Source organism: Phascolarctos cinereus, unplaced genomic scaffold (assembly GCF_003287225.1).
Source record: "Phascolarctos cinereus isolate Bilbo 61053 unplaced genomic scaffold, phaCin_HiC Scaffold_3;HRSCAF=262, whole genome shotgun sequence".
In the NCBI taxonomy this organism is placed as follows: Eukaryota; Metazoa; Chordata; class Mammalia; order Diprotodontia; family Phascolarctidae; genus Phascolarctos; species Phascolarctos cinereus.
The window spans coordinates 148,212,003-148,232,405 of record NW_027555736.1 but is presented as its reverse complement, the minus strand read 5'-3'; the positions used below and the strand labels follow the sequence as shown (position 1 = coordinate 148,232,405).

Genomic DNA, 20,403 nt, shown 5'->3' with positions numbered 1-20,403 from the left:
CCCATTCTCCATCCTCCATTCCCAACTATTAAGCTAGGATTAATTTGATAATCAAATATAAGGTAAAATACTAAATTTGCTATGAACTTTTTTTTTTTGGTGAGGCAATTGGGGTTAAGTGACTTCCCAGAGTCTCACAGCTAGTTAGTGTTATATGGTCTGAGGCCACATTTGAACTCAAGTCCTCCTGACTCCAGGGCTGATGCTCTATCCACTGCACCACCTACCTGCCCCTGAAGTTTTGATACATGTGTACACAACTGAGATAAACTACTGGCATACTAAATGGCAATTATTATTACTTAAAAAATAATATTAAAGTACAAAATTATAAAAATTTAAGGCTTTTCACTATATGCCAAATTCTCCAGGTCTCATCTTTAGCCACGGACAATGACAGTTCTGTGTTTTAATTTTAACATGCTTTTAATATGGTCATTTTTTTACATTTAAAAAACAATCACTGATGGCTGAAAAAAATTCAGATTGTAATTATTAAGTCTCCAATCAGTTCATTTTCACAGTAATTTACTGCGTGTGCTAGCCATAAAAAAAATTTATTTAGGCTTCTATATGAAAAGCTACTGAAAGTGTTCTAAGTTCTCCAATGACCTATAAATGAGATTCAATGTCTTTTTCGAAGGCCTCATTCTCCTTGAGTTGTCTGACAATCACCTTATTCTTCCTACCCTCACTGTCCTCTCCTTCTCTATGACATTGAATTCTTTCTCCTACTATCTTTCTGACCATGTTCAGAATGGCTTTGTCTTCAGTCCTCTTCTCTTCTTCTAAAACCTCCCCTGGCAACTTCATTCATTTTCAAAGCTACGATTACATTCACCATGTACCCTTCTCCACACCATAAAGTCCAAAGCTATATATTTAGCCTTAATCTCTCTCCTCAGCTCCAATCCTGCGTTCACACAAATGTCTACTGAACATCTTTACCTGTATATTCAACAGTCACCTGAAACTCAACATATCAAAAACCGAACTCGCCATCGTCCTTGAAAATCATCACCTCTTTGTGGTGATGCTGCCACATCCAAGTCTGGTTATTACCTCCATATATCTTGCCACCATCCTAGCTCAGGTCCTCATTTACTTTTTTCTGGACACTGTAATAATCCTAACTGGTCTCCTTGGGCCCAGTCTCCTCTAATATAGTTTTCAAATAGCACAGGTCTGATCATGCTACTTAATCCCCTACTCAAAAACCTTCAGTAGAGCTCCCTACTACCTAAAGTAGAAAAAACAAACTTCTTAGCCTGGCATTTATGGTCTTCCACAATTTGAATAAAGCCTACTTTTCTTGCCTTACTCAACTCTACTATACTTTATAGTTCAGATAAACCCTAATACGAGGCTCTGGCCTCCATGTTCATTTGCACAGGCTACTGCATCCACATTTGCTAAATTCCTTTTCCCTGCTAGAATGCCATCACTTCCATGAAACCTACTGATTTCCCCCAGCTGAAATTTCCTTTCTTGTATTTCTTAAAGTATTGTGTCTTGACCCTCCCTTTAGCCTTTAATGGATTCTTTCAAACATTAAAAGATTTTATTGTTATCTTTTGTTTTTACCATTATTTCTGAATATCTATTTCCTCTTTCCCCTGCCTAGTGAGTCAGCCCTTGTAAGATTTAAAAAAGAAAGAAAAAAGCAGTTTAGCAGAACAGTCTGATAGTATCATTAATATTCTTTTCCTACCTCTGCAAAGAAGGTAGGAAATAGAATTCCTTGGGTTTTCTCTGGGGACATAACCTGGTCATCACAATAAACCAACATCCAATTCCAGCTCTTTGTTGTAGTCATTGTATGATTTTTGTAGTTCTGCTTATAAAATTATTTCTTAAAGAGTCCAAATAAGAAAAAAATTGCCAGTTGATACTTACTGGACAGAGTAGAGAAACCCTTAAACTGGTCGTCGCTATTTCACTGTCTGGATCCGCAGTCAATTTCTCTTTAACTGTCATTTGTTGAAGGGGTGGGGAAACATAAACAGAACAAGATACATCATCAATTTAGCATAATCAGTGAGCTTAAAAAAATCTGTTTTAGGATTTGCATTAAACATCTCAAATGAAAAGAAATAATTATATGGCCTACAAATCATATGGTAAAAGAAGGGAAAAACATTTGCGTATCTATAGCCTGACAGCATTTCCTGTGAGATTTCCTATTTTTTTACTCTGGGGAACTAAAAATTACAATGCAGCAATATAAAAAAGGAATTTACAACAGGTAATAATATGCCAAACTAATAACAGATTCCTTTTTTATTATAATTCTATAATTCTAGATATTAATAGTGACTATAAGATTGTTATTTTTAAGAGACACGGGGGGGGGAACTAATCATAACTATCTTTTAAACTATGACAAAAATCCTTTTAGTGACATATCTAAGTAAGAGATTTGTGATAAAATTATCGTATAAAAAGGTTATTCCCATTTCACATTATAAAATAATGCAAAAGTTTTATATTAAAAAACTTCAACCAATCTGAATTTATTTACAAATGTGTCAGTGACAGGGGACAAATCACTTTACCTCTTTGTTCCAGTTTCCTCACCTTTGCAATATAATTAAGCAGTTTAAAATAATGTTTAAAGGATTAAAATCTCTTAAGATATGCATCTCAAATGAGAAGATGTTGAAATAGCCACATGACCTACAAATTATATAAAAGGAAGAAAAACTCTTGCCTTATTTATATTTCCACTTCACAAATTTTCAAAACAAAAACAAAAAAAGAAAAGAAAAGGCTAGCAAAGGCTAGAAGACTATCAGGTGGGGGCTAAAGCAGAGGTACCTCTTTTTAAAGGTTGCACTAATCTGCTTTTGAGGTCCCTTATAACTTAGACATTCCTGAAAGCACAGGATCATGCCACTCCCTTACTCAATAAAATCTGGTGGTTCCCTACTATCTATAGGATCAATACAAACTCCTTTCTTTGGCATTTACAGCCTTTTACAACACGGCTCCAACCAACCTTTCTATTCTTATCGCACCTTACTCTTTTGTATACACTCTATAGTACGGTCAAACTGGTTTTCTTGCTGTTCCTAAGAAATGACAGATCTTCCATCTCTGTTTTTGCACAGGCTATCTGTGCCACGCTTGGAATGCACTACCTCCTCATCTCTACATTTTAAGAAACAGTTTCCTTCAAAGTTCAGCTGAAAGGTGGCTCGGCGGATAGAGCTCTGGTGTCAGGAGGACCTGAGTTCAAATGTGACCTCAGACACTTGACACTTACTAGCTGTGTGACCCTGGGCAAGTCACTTAACCCTGATTGCCTCACCCCCCCAAAAAAATCAAAAACCAACAAAAAAACCAACAAAAAACAAAGTTCAGCTGAAGTCCTACCACTTCATTGTCTTTCTCAAGTTAATAGTGACCATATGCAAATTACTACAATGATTTAAAAGTCAATAGCTTATATTAAAAATCTGGTGATGACTAGCCAATTATTTTTCAGCTTTTATTTTTAATTTTTAAAAGTGCAGTTTAATACAGTTCTATTTGTTTAATTTCTTACCAGAATGTCTAAATATCACAGGTCCTGAACTTTCAGAAGACCAATCTCAGACTAACACTTTCTTGTAAGGTGATTATATAATTACTTAAAGTAACTAATTATTACTTTTCATAATCAATGGTTAACTTATTAATTCATTAGTTGTTCTTCTCAGCAATCTGTCTTATGAAACAGAAGTTAAGATAAAAATACAGCACAAAAATAGGAAGATTTCCTTACAAAAGAAGAATCAGCAGGTGGGAGGAGAGACAGGAAAAGTCTCCTTAAGGGACCAGTGCTTCAGCAGTCTTGAAGGACATAAGCAGCAGCACTAGACAAGAAAGCTGACCATTCCAGAAATAGGGAACAATCAATTCTAAGGTCCAGAGATAGGGTTTGTGTGTAAGGAATGTTAAGTAGGCCAATGCAGCTGGACTGTAGAAAGTGTGAGTGGGAATAAGTGGGAATACTGCCCAGTAGACTCGAAAAAAAGAAAGAGACCAGTGTTGGGAAGAACTTTAACGCTAAAAAGGAGTTTATATTTGACCTAAGAGGTAACAAGAAGTCATCTTAGTTCATTGAATAGGAGTGATATGGTCAGTCTAATACTGCAAGAAAATCATTTTGGTAGCTATGTAGATGATGGCCTGAAGTGGGCACAGCCTTGAGGATAAGAGTTCAATTAGGTGGAAAACGCTACGGCCTCCTGGCTTTCTGAATGAAAAGAAAGAGACTTATGTGAGAGATATGGTGGAAATGCCTTTGGGACATGTGGAGTGAAATCTGTCCAGCATGACTGTAGAGACTGAGAGCTGCAAATAATAGGTGTCTCAAAAGTCTTAGTGTAGTTTAAAGCTTTAATGTTAAAATATTATAATAATGTAATATGTATAATACTATATGATACATTATTGTTACATGTAACATGTTATATAATGCATTATACAAATAATACATAAAACTTTTCTTATTTGAAATACTTTATTTTTTCCCAACTAAATACAAAAACAACTTTTAACATATATTTTTAAAAATTTTGAGCTCCAAATTCTCTTCCTCCCTTCATACCCTCCCCTCTCAATGAGGGGGCAAGCAATTTGATATAGATTATGCATGTGCAGTCATGCAAAACATATTTCCATTATTAGCCATATTGTGAAAGAAAATGCAAATTAAAAAAAAAGTAAAAAAAAGTTTGCCTGATCTGCATTCAGATTCCATCAGTTCTTTCTCTGGGGATGGATAGTATTTTTCAACATGAGTCCTTCAGAACTGTCTTGGATCATTTTATTACTGAGAGTAGTTAAGTCACTTACAGCTGATCATTGTATAATAATTGCTAATTAGCGTGTACAATATTCTTCTGGTTCTGCTCATTTCACTTTGCATCAGTTCATTTAAGTTTTTCCAGGCTTTTCTAAAACCATCCTGCTTGTCATTTCTTATAGCACAATACTATTCCATCACAACATATACCACAACTTGTTCAGCCATGCCCCAACTGACAGGCATCCTCTCAATTTCCAAGTCTTTGCCATCACACAAAAAAAGGTACTCTAAATATCTTTGTACATATAGGTCCCTTTGCTTTTTTTTTTTAATCTCTACGGTATAGATAGAGTAGTAGTGTTGCTCAGTCAAAGGGTATGCAAGGTTTTTATAGCCTTTGAACATGGTTCCAAATTGCTTTCCAGAATGATTTAATCAGTTTACAACCAACAGGGCATTAGTGCCTTAATTTTCTCACATTCCCTTCAATCTCTGTCATTTTTCCCTGTCTATTAGATAATCTGATAGGTGTAAGGTGGTACCTCAGCATTGTTTTAATTTGATTCCTCTAATCAATAGTGACTTAGAGCATTTTTTTCATATTACTACAGATAGGTTTGATTTCTTCATCTGAAAATGTGTTCATATCCTTTGACCATTTATCAACTGGGGAAAGACTTGCATTTTTATAAATGACTCTGTATGGCTGAGAAATGAGGCCTTTATCAGAGAAACTTGCTATAAAATTTTTTCCACAGTTAGAATTACCATGCATTTCCTTCCATCCTATTTTCCCCCTCATTTATCCTCTTCTCTCTCCTTTCATACTATCCCTCCTCAAAAGTGTTTCGCTTCTGAACACCACCTCCCCCAACCTACCCTCCCTGCTATCAGCCCTACCCCTCCTACTTCCCAGTAGGGTAAGAAAGATTTCTATACCCAACTGAGTGTGTACATTATTCTCTCTTTGAGCGAATTCCAATGAGAGTAAGGTTCAAGCATTATCTACTACCCTTCTCCCCATCTTCTCCACTGTAAAAGCTCTTTTGTGTGAGATCATTTACCCCACTCTACCTCTCCTTTATCTCTTCTCCCAATGTATCCCTCTTTTTCATTCACTCCTTAACTTTTTAGATACCATCCCATCACAGCCATCCCTCTTTCTCACCACTTAATTTTATTTTTTAAAGATATCACTCTATCATAGTCAACTCACACCTGTGCCTTCTATCTATATATACTGCTCCTAAATGCCCTAATAATGAGAGAGTTCTTAGGAGTTACAAGTATCATCTTTCCATGTAGGAATGTAAACAGTTCAGTCTTATTGAACCCCTTATGATTTCTCCTTCCTATTTACCTTTTTATGCTCTTCAGTCTTGTATTTGAAAGCCACATTTTCTATTCTTTTTTGTAGTGTTTTTATCAGGAATGCTTGAAAGTCCTCTATTTCATTAAATGTCCATTTCCCCCGCTGAAAGATTATAATCAGTCTTGCTGGGTAGGTGATTCTTGGTTGTAATCTTAGTTTCTTTGCCCTCTGAAATGTTATATTCCAAGCCCTCACATCCTTCAATATAGAAGTTGCTACATTTTGTGTTATCTTAATTGTGGTTCTGCAATATCTGAATTGTTTCTTTCTGGCTGCTTGCAAAATTTTCTCCTTGAGTTAGGAGCTCTGGAATTTTGGATACAATATTCTTTGGGGGATCTCTTTTAGAAGGTGATGAGTAGTTTCTTGCCATTTCTGTTCTACCCTCTGGCTCCTGGCTATCAAGGCAATTTTCCTTGATAATGCCTGGAAAGATGATGATATCTAGGCTCTTTTTTGGAGCATGGCTTTCAGGCAGTCAAATAATTCTTAAATTATCTTTCCTTGATCTATTTTCCAGGTCAGCTGTTTTTCCAATGAGCTATTTCATATTTTCTTCTATTTTGTTTTCTTTCTTTTGATTTTGTTTTATTGTTTCTTGATGTCTCATGGAGTCATTCACTTCCACTAACACAATTCTAATTTTTGAGGAATGATTTTCTTCAGTAAGCTTTTGTACTTTTCCATTTGGCCAATTCTGCTTTTTAAGGAGTCCTTTTCTTCAGTAAATTTTTGTATATTTTCTCCCATTTGGTCAATGTTGTTTTTTGAAGTGTTTTTCTTTTCAGTGGAATTTTGTGCCTCTAGTTGACATTTTATCTATTCTGTTTATTAAGGTGTTATTTTATTCAGTATTTTTTTTGTGCCTTCTTTACCAAGCTGTTGACTCTTTTTTTTCACGATTTTCTTGCATTCCTAATTTTTCCTCTATCTCTCACTTAATTTTTAAAACCCTTTTTGATTTCTTTTTTTTTTGGTGGGGGGGAGAAACGGCTCAGACCAATTCACATTTTTCTTTGAGGCTTTGGATGTAGCTGTTTTGACTTTGTCATCTTCTGAGTTTGTGTTTTGATCTTGTCACCATAGTGACCTTCTATAGTCAGGTTCTTTTTTTTTTCCTTTTTTTTCTGCTGCTCTTATTTCTAGCCTATTTCTTGATTTTTAACTTTATGTTAAAGTTGGGCTCTGTTTCCAAGGGGGAGGGTGGCACTATCACAAGCTTCAGGTTTTTGCACTGCTTTTTTCAAAGCTAGTTCTTGGGGAGGGGGAGATTCTGCAAGTTTTTAGTTCTTCCAAGGTGGTATGACTTAAGGAGAGGTGTGGTCACTGCTCTCCTGGCCTGTGAGCGACCACAAGCACTCTTCTCTGCCCTGGAACTATGACCAGGACCCCTATCCCCCTGCAGCTCTAGTGTACTAGTGCTCCTTCTCACCCTGGGACTGCAACCCAGAACCAAGTATGGGCAATCCAACAGTACTGTAGCCAGTGCCAGCAAAGGGTTCCCAGTAATCTCCTTTTGACCATTTGTCTGACTCCCCTTTATCACCACTGCCCATTTAGTTGCCCACAAGATGCACTGCTGGCTTGCTGGAGTATGGCCTATGGTAGACTACACTCTACTCTCCCTCCAGTTAGAGAGATCTTTCCTGCTAATCTTTTAAGTTGCCTTGGCTTTCTTTTGTTGCTTCTGCCACTCCAACATTTATTTTGAAGTGCTATTTTGAAATTGTTTGGAAAGGAATTTGTGAGAGCTCAGGTGAGTTCCTGCCTTTACTCTACCATCTTGGCTCCATCCTCCTACGTAGAGCTTTAATACACTAAAACTACATTAAGATTTTTGGATACGTTGCATAGAATAGGGCAGGCCTGCACAATATATGGTCTGTGGGCTGTATGTTGTGCAGACCCAGACTAGAGAATCACCTTCAGAAAACTAGCTGAACTCTTGGGAGCTGGTGAAATCTCCAAGTAAAAGAGTACAGAGAGAAAAGAGAGGAGGGCCTAGCTCTTAGACTCTAATCCTTTTATTAAGAGGATTTGTTCTGTGAAGCTTGGATCTAGTCAAAGGGCCACACTTGAGGACTTAGAGGGCCACATATGCCCTCAAGGTCACAGGTTCCCCACTCCTGGCCTTACAGTATACCCACAGTGACTGATCATAGTATGAAAATCCATCAAAGAAGACTGAAAAGGAGCAGATAGGTAAGAGAAGAAAAAGAGACAGCAAAGTTAAAAGAACACTGTCTTATTACTTAATAAATTTCATAATATAAATTTTAACTTTATATATCACAACAGGAATTTAATATGTGTACACTTTTGGCTTAGGATAGAATTAAAATTTTAAAATAAAATGCAACTATTTTACATTCAAATATTTCTAAAGTTTTAACTGACATTTTTAATTTAAAACAAAAACCCTAGGGTAGCAAAATAGGAAAATTATAACTTTAATTGCAAGGAAGCTCTGAACATAAATGAAATAAGCTATATAAAGGGATTTCATGTTCTTTGGCAAAAAGGCATTAAAATCCAAGGTAGAAGAAATAAACAGGAATGACAGAGGCCAAATTCTATTACAATAGCTTCCAAGGGAGTACACAATTTTCCTGGTTGTGATGAATATTGCTCAAGGCACATAAGCTATTACGGTTAAGGCTTGACATTGTCTCCAGCATTTCCAGTTTGGAAGAACTCTCAGAGGCTATGTAGTCCAAACCATATCTAAACAACAATTCTTTCCATAAAATATACTGGGCAAGTGTTCATCCAACTTTTGCTTGAAGACATCTAATAAGGGAGAACCCATCACTCCTTATGTAGCGCATTTACCTTTGAATAGTTCTGTTATGAAGTTTTTCCTTATGCTTAACCTAAATTTTGCAACTTATATCCACAGCAACTAGTCTTGTCTTCATGTAGAATATGTCTTAGTCCCTCTTCTACATGATAGCCCTTAAAAATAACTTGAAGACCACTTATTATGTCTTCTCTTTTCCAGGCAAACATCTCCAATTCCCTCAAGTGATTTCCATATGGCATGATCTCAAGGAACTAGACCATACTACTCTGTCTTCCTCTAGTTGTTATCCATCCTGTCAATGTTCTTACTTAAATGTGGAAGTTCTAGAAAAAGTTGTCTAGATTCATTGCCTCCATGTAGCATCCATTCACTTCTAAAAGTCATGAAATACGGCTTCTGACACCACTACTCTGAAACTGCTCTCTAAAAGATTACAAATGATGTCTTAATTATTAAATCCAATGACCTTTTCTGGCTATCCAGGTTGCCTTCTTCAGGCACTCCAAACTGAATACTCTAGGTTAGGCATGAACAAGGCAAAGATTATCACCTTTGTAGTCTTGAACACTACACTTCTCTTAATGCAGCTTTTCTGCTGACATAGCACACTCTTTGCTCTTACTAAGCTTATAGTCTACTAAAATCCTGAGGCCTTTTTCAGACTAACTGCTACCCAGTCACATCTCTCCCATGTTATACTCATGATTTTTTTTCACCCAAGCATAAGATGTTATATTTATATCTACCAAATTTTATCTTTTGGATACTAATCCTCACCTAGCTATTCCTCTTATCTTTGTATCTTCTACAAGTTTGATAAACATGCCACCTATACCTTTCCCCAAGTCACTGAATTGAATATATATGTATATACATATATACATATATACATATACATACACACACACACACACACACACACACACACACGCTTATATAAGCTCCTGCTTATAAGCAAGAGACTTCACTCTTTTCTTTTGAGAAAGCTGGGACAAATGCTCCTCTAGTGCAAAGATCATTCTTCTTTGCAGAGAAAATAAGTAAAATTAAGAATTAGGTAGCTCTGCTTTCTCTCTCTCTCTCTCTCTCTCTCCAGTTATTCCTGACACAATCATACCAAAGAGTAATCCTACTTGGCTGCTGGCTTTTTGGTTATCCTCAGTTTTCTCAGCTCTATGTTTTTTAACATTTTTTAATTTTTATAGGCATGCCTTTCTATTTACTCTCCTCTACCACCATTCTCTGCCCCTTACTTCTTCTATCTTTTAAAAAAATCTAAGCTGCACAATAACTTGCTTGTGTATCTTCAGATCATCCCTCTTTATTGGAATTGCCTTCTTACTGGCTTTCAGAATTGCACTCTTAAGTTTTCTATTTCTCCTGTACCAAGTTTCCCTGTTGAATTTTAGCTCACAGGATCCTAATTTCTCTGAACCTTTTGAGATTGCTTTCCCTAAACCCTGGATGAATGGAGGCCCATATCTGGTTTTCCTCTCCATCTCTATCACAATTTCCAAGACAAATGGTCATTTCCTGCACACGGGGTTCCTCCTCATTGTTGACAGGAAGGAAGTTACTTTATGATCTTACCATATAACCATTTTTATTTTAAAACCATTTTAGTGGGATTTTACTTAGAGTAAATATCTAATGTGTTGCAATATTAATCTAGATAATAACAGCTGTCATATGCACCATGATTCTCTTTTTTCCCATCCTTTATTTTTTTAAAAAAATCTCATTCTCTTTATCTAATTAGATTCTCAAAAATTTATATCTGGAAGGGACCCCAGAGATCATTGTATAATTCACAGATGAAGAAACTGAGGCCTAAAGAAGGAAGTGATTTGCCCCAAATCACACAGTAGACCTAGAATTAGAATCCTGACTCCCAGTCCTGGGCTTTCTATGAGCTGTTTCTAGTGCACACCAAAACGGGGACAAAACACTCTCTCTCCAAACCAATAGTCTCTTGCTAATTCAGATTAACTGAATTTTATTATCAAACTAATTTAAATTAGGGAGTATTTAAAAAGTAGCACAGCTCTTTGGTTACATGATTAAATATATGGTCAAACATAAAGGGCTCTATAGGCCTCTATCTGCTATACAGGTACACACGCAGATACATTTTTTATATTTGCTAGAAATTCTATCATTACTTTCTATTACATATGATGACTAAATTTCTTAAAAATTAATTAAATCATTCTTATCTTATCAATAAAATGCTTCAAAGAAGTTGCTTAAAGTTTCTCTTCTTAACCAAATATTCACAATCTGGTTTATAATACTGGCTTATCAAAACCTTTCCTTAAAGATAATACTAATGAAAGTTTATTTTTCTGCTTGCTTAAAGTACCATAAATTAGTACAATTCAAACGACTGACTATTCACTGTTTCTCCCACTGCAATACTGTTTATAATACATAAAATAAAATGTAAACTGCAGCATCAACATTTTCAAAGAGAAGGATTGCCTGCTACTTGACAAGAACTAAGTGGTTTGTTAGACAAAACATCCTAATTCCAAATTCACCTTTTCACTCTTCCTCGAGGTGGCATTGAGGTACATGCAGAACTGAACAACACATGATAAAAATTAGTCCTGCCCATTAATGGTGAACAACAACAATGGGTAGCTGGCAACTCAGCAAACAGCAGATGAAAATGACTGTGAATAGTTCCACTTAAGATACAGAAATGGAAGAGACTTTAGGAAATCCATATCTAGATATTTTATTCAACATTCTTAGAATTTCAATAAGGAAAATTTTGCATCCAGAAAATGGGGCATATGGTACTTAAGGTGGGTATACAAGGTCAGAAAGTGATGAGATTAAAAATTCTGAAAAACAATATGAATTCTCATCTTTCATGTTCTTGTACCAAGTCCCAATTTACCACTGAACAATTAAATGCTGAGTGCAAATAAAATAATTCTCAAGGGTCCCTTCTAAATATATTCTAATAAAGACTGAGAAGATAAAGAATACCTTCACTTCCTGGTTTCTCCAACCATAACTGTTAATTTCCTTGTAGCTTACATTAGGATGAAGCTGAAATTTTTGCTACTGAAAGCTAGAAAGAAATGTCTTCTAGAATTTTGCATACAATGTTAAAAAAACACATAGACCTCCCTAAATTCTCTTAGACTATTTTTGAAGCTACAGAATCTTAATTTAAACCCAGGTTTGTTTCATTTGAACTGAGGAGGAAATAACCCCACCAATGGATTCCAAATCTGTATTAAGAATTCTTTTCACCTTTCTCTTTTCTGCAGTGGACTCTCAGAGTTAGCTCTGCTGACTCACCACCCAAACAAAATTCTGGGCATACAACAGGCTGATTTACCAATTAAGAATGACCTCTGTTTTAGCACAATGGAAAGACGACTTTAGAGTAAGAGGACCTAAGTTTAAATCCTGCCTATTATTTTGGGATTTGGGGAAAACCATCTACCTCTCTGAGACTCAGTTTCATTTGTAAAATGAGGGGATTGGGGATTAGATTGTGGCCCATGTCCCTTCTAGCTCTAAATCAATTATCCTTTGATGCAAGTCACATGAGGATATTTTCAAAATGAGGTTATTTCTTTTCAACTAGGCCCTCGCCACTGCAAAGCAATCCTTCCTAACTGATTCCCTGCCCCCATTTCCTTTAGCAACTGCTACAAACCTGTTCTTCTCTCTTCAGGTAACCTATTACCCTTACTCTCATTCTGCAGAGTACTTACATCCCGTGTTGTGAAAAGTTACGAATTCTTTCTCTTCAATTTTACTCTTCAAAATCTCTCAAAATCAGGGCAGCTAGGTGGTGCAGCGGATAGAGCACCGGGCCCTGAATTCAGGAGGACTGAGTTCAAATCCGGCCTCAGACATATAACACTTACTAGCTGTGTGACCCTGGGCAAGTCACTTAACCCCACTGCCTAGCCAAAATAAAAAATCTCTCAAAATCATCCCAATTGCCACCCCCCCCCAATTCTCTTTTCCTTTGCTCCTGACTCAGAAGAAGTGGTCCTTTTTGCCAAGGCCAATGGCTCTATGTATGCCCGAGATCTATCTTCTTCTGTTTTCTCTGGCAGCTTGCCTTTTCAATCATCCCCTGCTTCTTTCAAATTGTTTAAATCTCTCATTATCCACTGGCTGCTGTTTGTAAATATGTCCAGATTTCACCTTAAAAAAAATCATCCCTTGCATCTCTTATGTCCTCAGGTTATTTTCCTATATCTCTCTTACTTTTATAACTCAATCTAGAAAAAGCTAACTCCTTGCTTCCCACTCCTCAATCCCTTGTCATCTCACACCATTACACTATTGAATCTGCTTTCCATAAAGTTATTAACATCTCTTAATTGCTAATCCAGTTGCCTTTTCTTAGTCTTTAACCCTTCTCCCTCATCTCTGAAGCATTTGACACTGCTGACCACCCCTTCCATCCTGGAAACTTCCTTCCTTGGGAAACTCTTTCTCTGCTGGTTTTGTCTGCTTGACTGCTCCTTCTCAGTCTCCTTTGCTGAACTGCCTGCCAGGTCAAACCCCAAAGTACAGGTGGTTCTCCAAGCCTCTTGTACTAGACCCTCTGATCTCTTCTTGCAATGATCTCATCAGTTCCTATGTGTTCAATGATCACCTATATAGAAAGCTCCCAAATCTATATATCCAACCCTCATCTCTCTTGAACTCCAGTCTCACAACTGCTGATTGGACACCTCTACCTGAATGTTCCATAGGAATCTAAAACAAAACTCAACCTACCCCCCAACACTTCTCTATCTGTCAAGGGTACCACCACTCTCCTAGTCACCCAGGTTCTCAATCTCAATCATTCTTCAGCTCTCACTGTCACCCCCTACATCTTAATGATTCTACCTCCACAATATCTCTAGCAATCTCTTCTCTCCCCTCACATAGCCATGACTCTAGTTTAGGCTATCACTTCTCACTTGGATTACTGTAATAGGTTCCTAGCAGATTTCTTTGCCTCAAGTCTCTAACATAGTCTCCACATAGCTGTCAAAATGATCTTAAAGCACAGGTCTGACCACATTGTTCTCCTACTCAAGGAAATTTTGTAGCTTCCTAATGCTTCTAGGAGATGGGTTCTTACCTGAGATCCAGGAATTTGTTTTTTTAAAAGATATTTTGATAACTGTTAATCAATGTATTTTATTTTATGCACGTAAAAACATTTTTCTGAGAAGGTTCATAGGCTTCAGACACAAAAAAAGATTAAGAACCCCTGTTGTAGGATAAAATAGGAACCTGTTTGTTTAGCATTTAAAGCCCTTAATAATCTATGTCCAGCCTATTACTTCCCTTCATGCATTCTACATTCCAGCCAAAATGACTTACTAACTATATTCCATCACTCAGTTTTGCCTTTGCATAGGCTGTCCGCTATGCGATAATATCTGTAAAAGTGCTTAGCACAGTGCCTGGCACAGAGGTAGAACTATATAAATGCTTATCTTCTTCCCAATGCCTGGAATGCTCTCCCTTCCTCATCTCAATTTCCTGAGTTTCTAGCTCTCTTCAAGGCTCAGCTCAAGGGTTGCCTTGTTGTTGTTTTTTTTGGTGAAGCAATCAGGGTTAAGTGACTTGCCCAGGGTCACACCGCTAGCAAGTATCAAGTGTCTGAAGCCAAATTTGAACTCAGGTCCTCCTGCCTCCAGGGCCAGTGCTCTATCAACTACACCACCTAGCCGCCCCCAAGTGTCACTTTCTACAAGAAAATCTTGATAGGATTCCTTGAGATTACCTTGGATTATATTTTGTATTTACTAATCTCTGTATGTGCAATTGCCTACCCCTACCCAGTAGAATGAAGGCTTTTTGAGAGCAGGGTCTATCTCATTTTTGTTTCTGTATTTTCAGCACCTGGCTCAGGGTTCTGCATATAGTAGGCACTTAATAAATGCTGAGTGAAAAAAAAGTGCTGTTATACACAGGCAGTTTTTTATTTTTGATACTCATTTTCCTACTTGAGTTCACTTAATTATAACACTGATTTTCTGCATCAGAGGATGGCAAAAGTGGCTATCTATGCTGATTTCAAGTAGCACAATCAGGGTCACCTCTAGACAAAGTTATATGGTAGGCAAGATTTGTCTTTGGTGGCCCTCCTCAGCACCCTCTATCATGGCCCCGAGATTCCTTTCTGGATCTGACACTTTCTCTATCCTTTACCCGGGCCTGTCTTATTTCTGACTCTTGTCTTTGGCTATCTGTCAATTATTTCCTGGTAAGCTGTTAACTAAAAAATTAAGGTGTTAGCTAAAAACAAGTTCAAGTGTCCATATTAAATAGACTTTCAACAAAATTACATCTTAAGAGGATGATTCCTGAAAATGAATACTTCCTCAATGCAATAGGGTAATCTATTCCAGCATAACTGGATGAAATTCTCAGATTATATTTAAAGATATGTTCTATAAGGAGACAGAGGGAAAGCCTGCTCTGTTGCCTTCATTTTTCCTACTAAATGACCACCAGCTTATTAACTCTGTTTCCACAATGTTTTTGCCAGTAGTTGTCAAACTGAGCTCTTGATAGGGTAACCTGTGGGTGATCACCATTTATATTTCTATCCCCAAAATTCTACCACCTTCCTCTAAACAATGAACTAACAACTGATATTCATACACTGCTCTGTAAAGTTTACAATGTGCTTTACTACTCTTTCCCATCATTGCCTTACTCTTCCTCTATCTTCTCTTTTTCATAGTGAGAATATAGGTAGACTTAGCATACCATCACTGCTTGCTGCTAGCCCGTTGCCTGTTAGCTCCTTTAAACACTGCAGTTAAGTGACCTAACAGCTCAATTAATAGGCATTATTACCACCACCTCAAACTCAACATAGCAAGTTAAATCAAGAAACTTCCCGGAAGGATTTTTTTCATTAAGCTCTTCATTCATGTGAGCACTTACAAGTTTCTGATACATTTATGGTGCAATTTGATAAATATTTATTAAGCACCTTCTGTGTACAGAACATGAATCTGTAGATACAAAGGTGAAACAGGTTTTGCGCTTATTTGTATTTGTTTGGAATAAGGCACACATACAACTATAATATGAATTAGAATATGTTAAGAGCATAGTGAAAATTAAAAAAGAAAGCACAGAAGATTTGAGTAGGGAGGAATCATTTCTATTTGGGGGAAAGGAGAGAAGAAAGCAAGAAAGGTTTCATGGAGTCACCTAAAACTGATACCTAAGAAAGAGAAAAGTTCAAATGGGAAAATAAAATGGGGGAAACCCATTTTAGGAAAGGACATGTGGAGGAAGGAGTTAGCCTATATAAATGTATGTAGGGCAGAGAGGGCAGGATGATAGCAAGAAATAGCTAGTAGTGTAGTCTGGCTTGACCACAGAATGCATAAAAAGAAACAGTGTGAAATAAGGCTGGGAAAGTAGGTTGGAGAAGAGGAATGGGGAATGCCTTGAATGCTAAGCTAAGGAGTTTATTTATACTTGTAGGCAATGAGAAGCCACAGAAATTTTATGAATAAGGGAGAGATCTGGTCAAGGCTGTAAAGTTTTGTTTTTATTTTTTTCAAAATTTATCTTAATTTTTTTTCAAACCACAAGCTCAAGACAATATGCATTAAAAAATTTTCATTTAACTTTAAAATTCAGGTTCCACTTTCCAAAGATAGTATCTACTTACATTTACAGAGAAATTATCCTAGTTGTCAAAGTATTTTTCAGATCAACTACTTTACTGAATCAAGAATTAAAAAGGATTCCTTTTTCACTCAACAGACTAGACATTGTTTTAGTCTTCAGGAGTTAATACATTTTTATTCTGCCCAAATCAATAAAACAACCAAACCTATGAAAATGATTATTACCTAAGTCTGTAAGAAATTTCCTATATTCCCTAGATGAGTAAGAAATTTTTTTTTTTGCTACTCTTTGGATAAAGGAGGATTCATGATCAAATTTTAAAAGTTGGAAAAACCCTTAGAAGCCACCTAATCCAAATGCTATTCATCAATCCCTGGACCCATTATTCTACTTAAATAGTGCTTAGTTCACAGTAATGCTCTATTAACTTGGGTCTTTTCATATTTTAATAACTCTATCTTAATATAATTGGTTTTCTTTATAATCCATTATTATTTTACAGTGTTTAAAAACATTACTCTAAGTAGGAGTCCGTAAGCTTCATCAAATTGCCAAATGGATCCGTGACACAAACATATGTTAAGAACCTCTGTTCTACATGGTCTTTTATAAAGACAATTTAGGTCTAAGTATCATACTTCTTTGCTACTCTTATCTGTTAATTCTGTTTTATTCTTTTCATTTTGAAAGGGATATTTCTCATTTTCAGAATTTCTCAACATTACATTTCTACAATTATTTTAATTACTTCAATGAAATCACAGGTTTTAACACAGTGACATATTTAACCCTAGTTGCTAAAACATATTCTCTTTTACTACTTACTTGCATGATTGTTTTCATATACCCCTAACTACACGCTCTCCTCCAGGACATCCCTTCACCTTAAGAGCCTCAAACTTCCTTTATTCTTCCTAGTACTTACTTATTTTTGGATGAGAACTGTGATTTCATTGGTATAGGGAACTACCAATGAGGAATTTCCTCTACCAATGCAGATTGGCCCTTCATAACTTATAGTCTTAAGGAAGATGGCTGCCTAGATCACCAGGAGATTGACTAACTTGCTTTGGGGTCACAAAGCCAGTATGTGTCAGTGGCAGGCCTTGAACCCTAACCTTCCTGCCTCAGAGGCTAACATTTTGTCCATTATGCCACATCTCTCCTTCCTAGTATTCTTAAAATAGCTATTTTATGGTACATTTTGGCAATAACATCTTTTAGTGTTTATGGTCCAACTATGTAATATGATGTCTATTTTAAGTTAAGCAAACAAAGGAAAAGAAAAAAAACTTCTTGGGTACCTTATTTTCTGATGGAAGATAAATAGAATAAATGTTTTAGGTACTCAATAGAGGGATGTTCCAGTAAAAGCTCTACTCTGATTCTTCTTCATGTATGGAGACAACCTACAGTTCTTGAAAGCCTATGCTAGCACAAAAGTTCTGGCAGATCCCATACCAAAGTACAAAGATTTCAAGTGTAGACCTGGTAACATACTGCTACCTAAGTACTAAACTAGCTATTTTCAAGGAGGTTTATCATCAGATGGCTGGCCATAGTAACTTATGCAACCATCTGCTAAGGAGGGACAGCAATCTGTATCAAATGAGCACTCATAACTGTTAAAATCACAAATCTTTTGAGAACTGAAGGATAACAATCTAATAATGTCAAACATAAATTCCTTTAGTTAAGAAAAGATAGCACTCTGACATTCATGTTTAAAATATTTCATCTTCATGAAAGAGACTGCATAATACATACTTAAAGCTCTAGAATGATCCGGATTCCTTATTCCCTTTGCTCGTAACCTCTGAAGGAGAACCGTAGAGGACAACTGTTTTACAAGATATACTGCCATAGAATAGTTCTGAAAAACACAAAATATGCAGTAATCAGAGAAATTAGACCTAAAAATAGAGGCTTCCATAGACATGTTTTTCATAAATGTACATTTAAAAATACAAGTTACCACTCAAATTCTCTGCCTGGCTATCTGTTCTGTGCATGTTTTCTTTAAAAATTAAAGCTAATTAGTTGAAAGCATCTCTATGAAATGGTTCCCTGCTAACTTCAAATGAAATCAGGCCAGTAAGAAGAGCATTGCAATGTAATTTTTTTTAAGGTAACATATATAGCTGAAAAAGATATAAAATTAGAGAGATTGGTTTCTCTTTCATCAAACTCACCTTTTCAGCTTTGAACCAGTTCTCTAAGCTCTTAGGAAGAAAGCTTCTGTGAATTAATTACAAATAGAAAAGTTCTTCAAGCAAGAAGGGATGTGAAATAGGACAGGATGCTTAGTTTGGTAGATGAATTTGGGTATATCTATCCATTACTAGCACAGGTAATATAGAGATGGATATAGGAAAAAGAAACAAAGAAAATAGTAAACAAACAAGCCTAGCCAGACTGGAAAAAGTTTAATTGGTTAAATGTAAGAAAAGAAGACAAGGATATTAGTATAGAAGAGGAAGAGACAGAACTTTCAATGTGGTACTAGATGCTAAAGAAAGGCTGAAAAGGAGCTGGCAGTTTGAGGAGTAAGAAGTTATTTTGCCTTGAATTATTTCTATTCTTGACAAAAGTAAACATCAAGAAAGGGAAGAAAACTCAAGAGTTTTTAAAGTACTCACATATATTTATACTACAAAAAATTCCTATAAAATAGGGTTGAAATTATTGTAATGTATGCAATAGTAGGTGAAGATATGAGAGGGTAAAAGATTTGCCCGTCACACAACTATTTAACAATAAATCAAGGACTAGAAATTATTATAAGAGCTTTCTTGAAAAATACACATACAAATTTGAAAATGATCTTTCTGTTAATATGTTGGTCATAGATTTAGATCTGGAAGGACCCCTGTGATCTTCTAACCCAACCCCATCATTCTACACATGAGGAAAATGAAGCCCAGACAAATTAAATGAAAGGAAAAATGTCACATGGGCTGCTAGCAAGTGGCAGAACTTACATTTGACCCAAGCATTCTAACTCCAAAAATAATATTCTTCCTACTACAAAAAGCTGCCTCTCAAGGTTAAAGTGTAGATATTCTTTTGAAGGACAATTTTCTTTCAGTTAAAAAATACTAAATCTATATTTACATGAAAAAATAACTATATACAGGTATCATATACATAGTAAGCCAAAACATTTAAGCATATTAACTTCAACGACCACATTTCACAATTTACAAATCAAAAGCAAAGTTTCCTTAAAATTTCTCCCAGTTTAGGCACGTGAACACACACACACACAATCTAATATACAATTAAAAAAGCTTCTTTTGGCATTCATTTTAACTATGTTTTTTAACGCTTCAATTGTGACAAAAGATAAAGAAATGCTAATTAATACTATAAAATTATTTACTGGCAGCTAGAATCTACAGTTAGGAACTTGCTCAAGGCAACCTTTACATAAATCTGTAAAAGTAGATGAAACAGAAACAATTACACATTCAGTAAAAAGGTATGCTTTATCTAGCTGTGACATGTAACTGCAGTGAAGGGGGAAATAAATGCTAGAGAGCAATCAAATGCCATTTGTATCCATAATATGAACCTAATTTTTATTTCCCCATTAACAGAGTTTAGTTCACCTACCTGTAAAATAATATAAAACTGTGACATCATCTTTATTATGAAGAAAAATCATGTTATTGATCCTTGATTCCCTATTAAATGTCTAATACTAATGACTTAACACAGTATTTAGAATATATTATTTATATTGATTTTTGGAACATGCTCTTTATGTTCACACATCCTGTTCTTCATTATTAG

At 36.0% G+C, this 20,403-nt stretch overlaps 1 protein-coding gene across 1 annotated transcript in view; it reads right to left on the bottom strand.

Annotated features, from left to right (window-relative positions):
* PIAS1 (protein inhibitor of activated STAT 1) overlaps window positions 1-20,403 on the bottom strand; it is a 153,831-nt gene that overhangs the window by 28,553 nt on the left and 104,875 nt on the right. The window contains exons 7-8 of the mRNA XM_020982527.1: window positions 18,376-18,481; window positions 1,897-1,970 (exon numbers count right to left, since the gene is read on the bottom strand). Of these exons, the coding sequence (XP_020838186.1) occupies window positions 1,897-1,970; window positions 18,376-18,481 (180 nt within the window). The remainder of the gene's footprint in view (window positions 1-1,896; window positions 1,971-18,375; window positions 18,482-20,403) is intronic.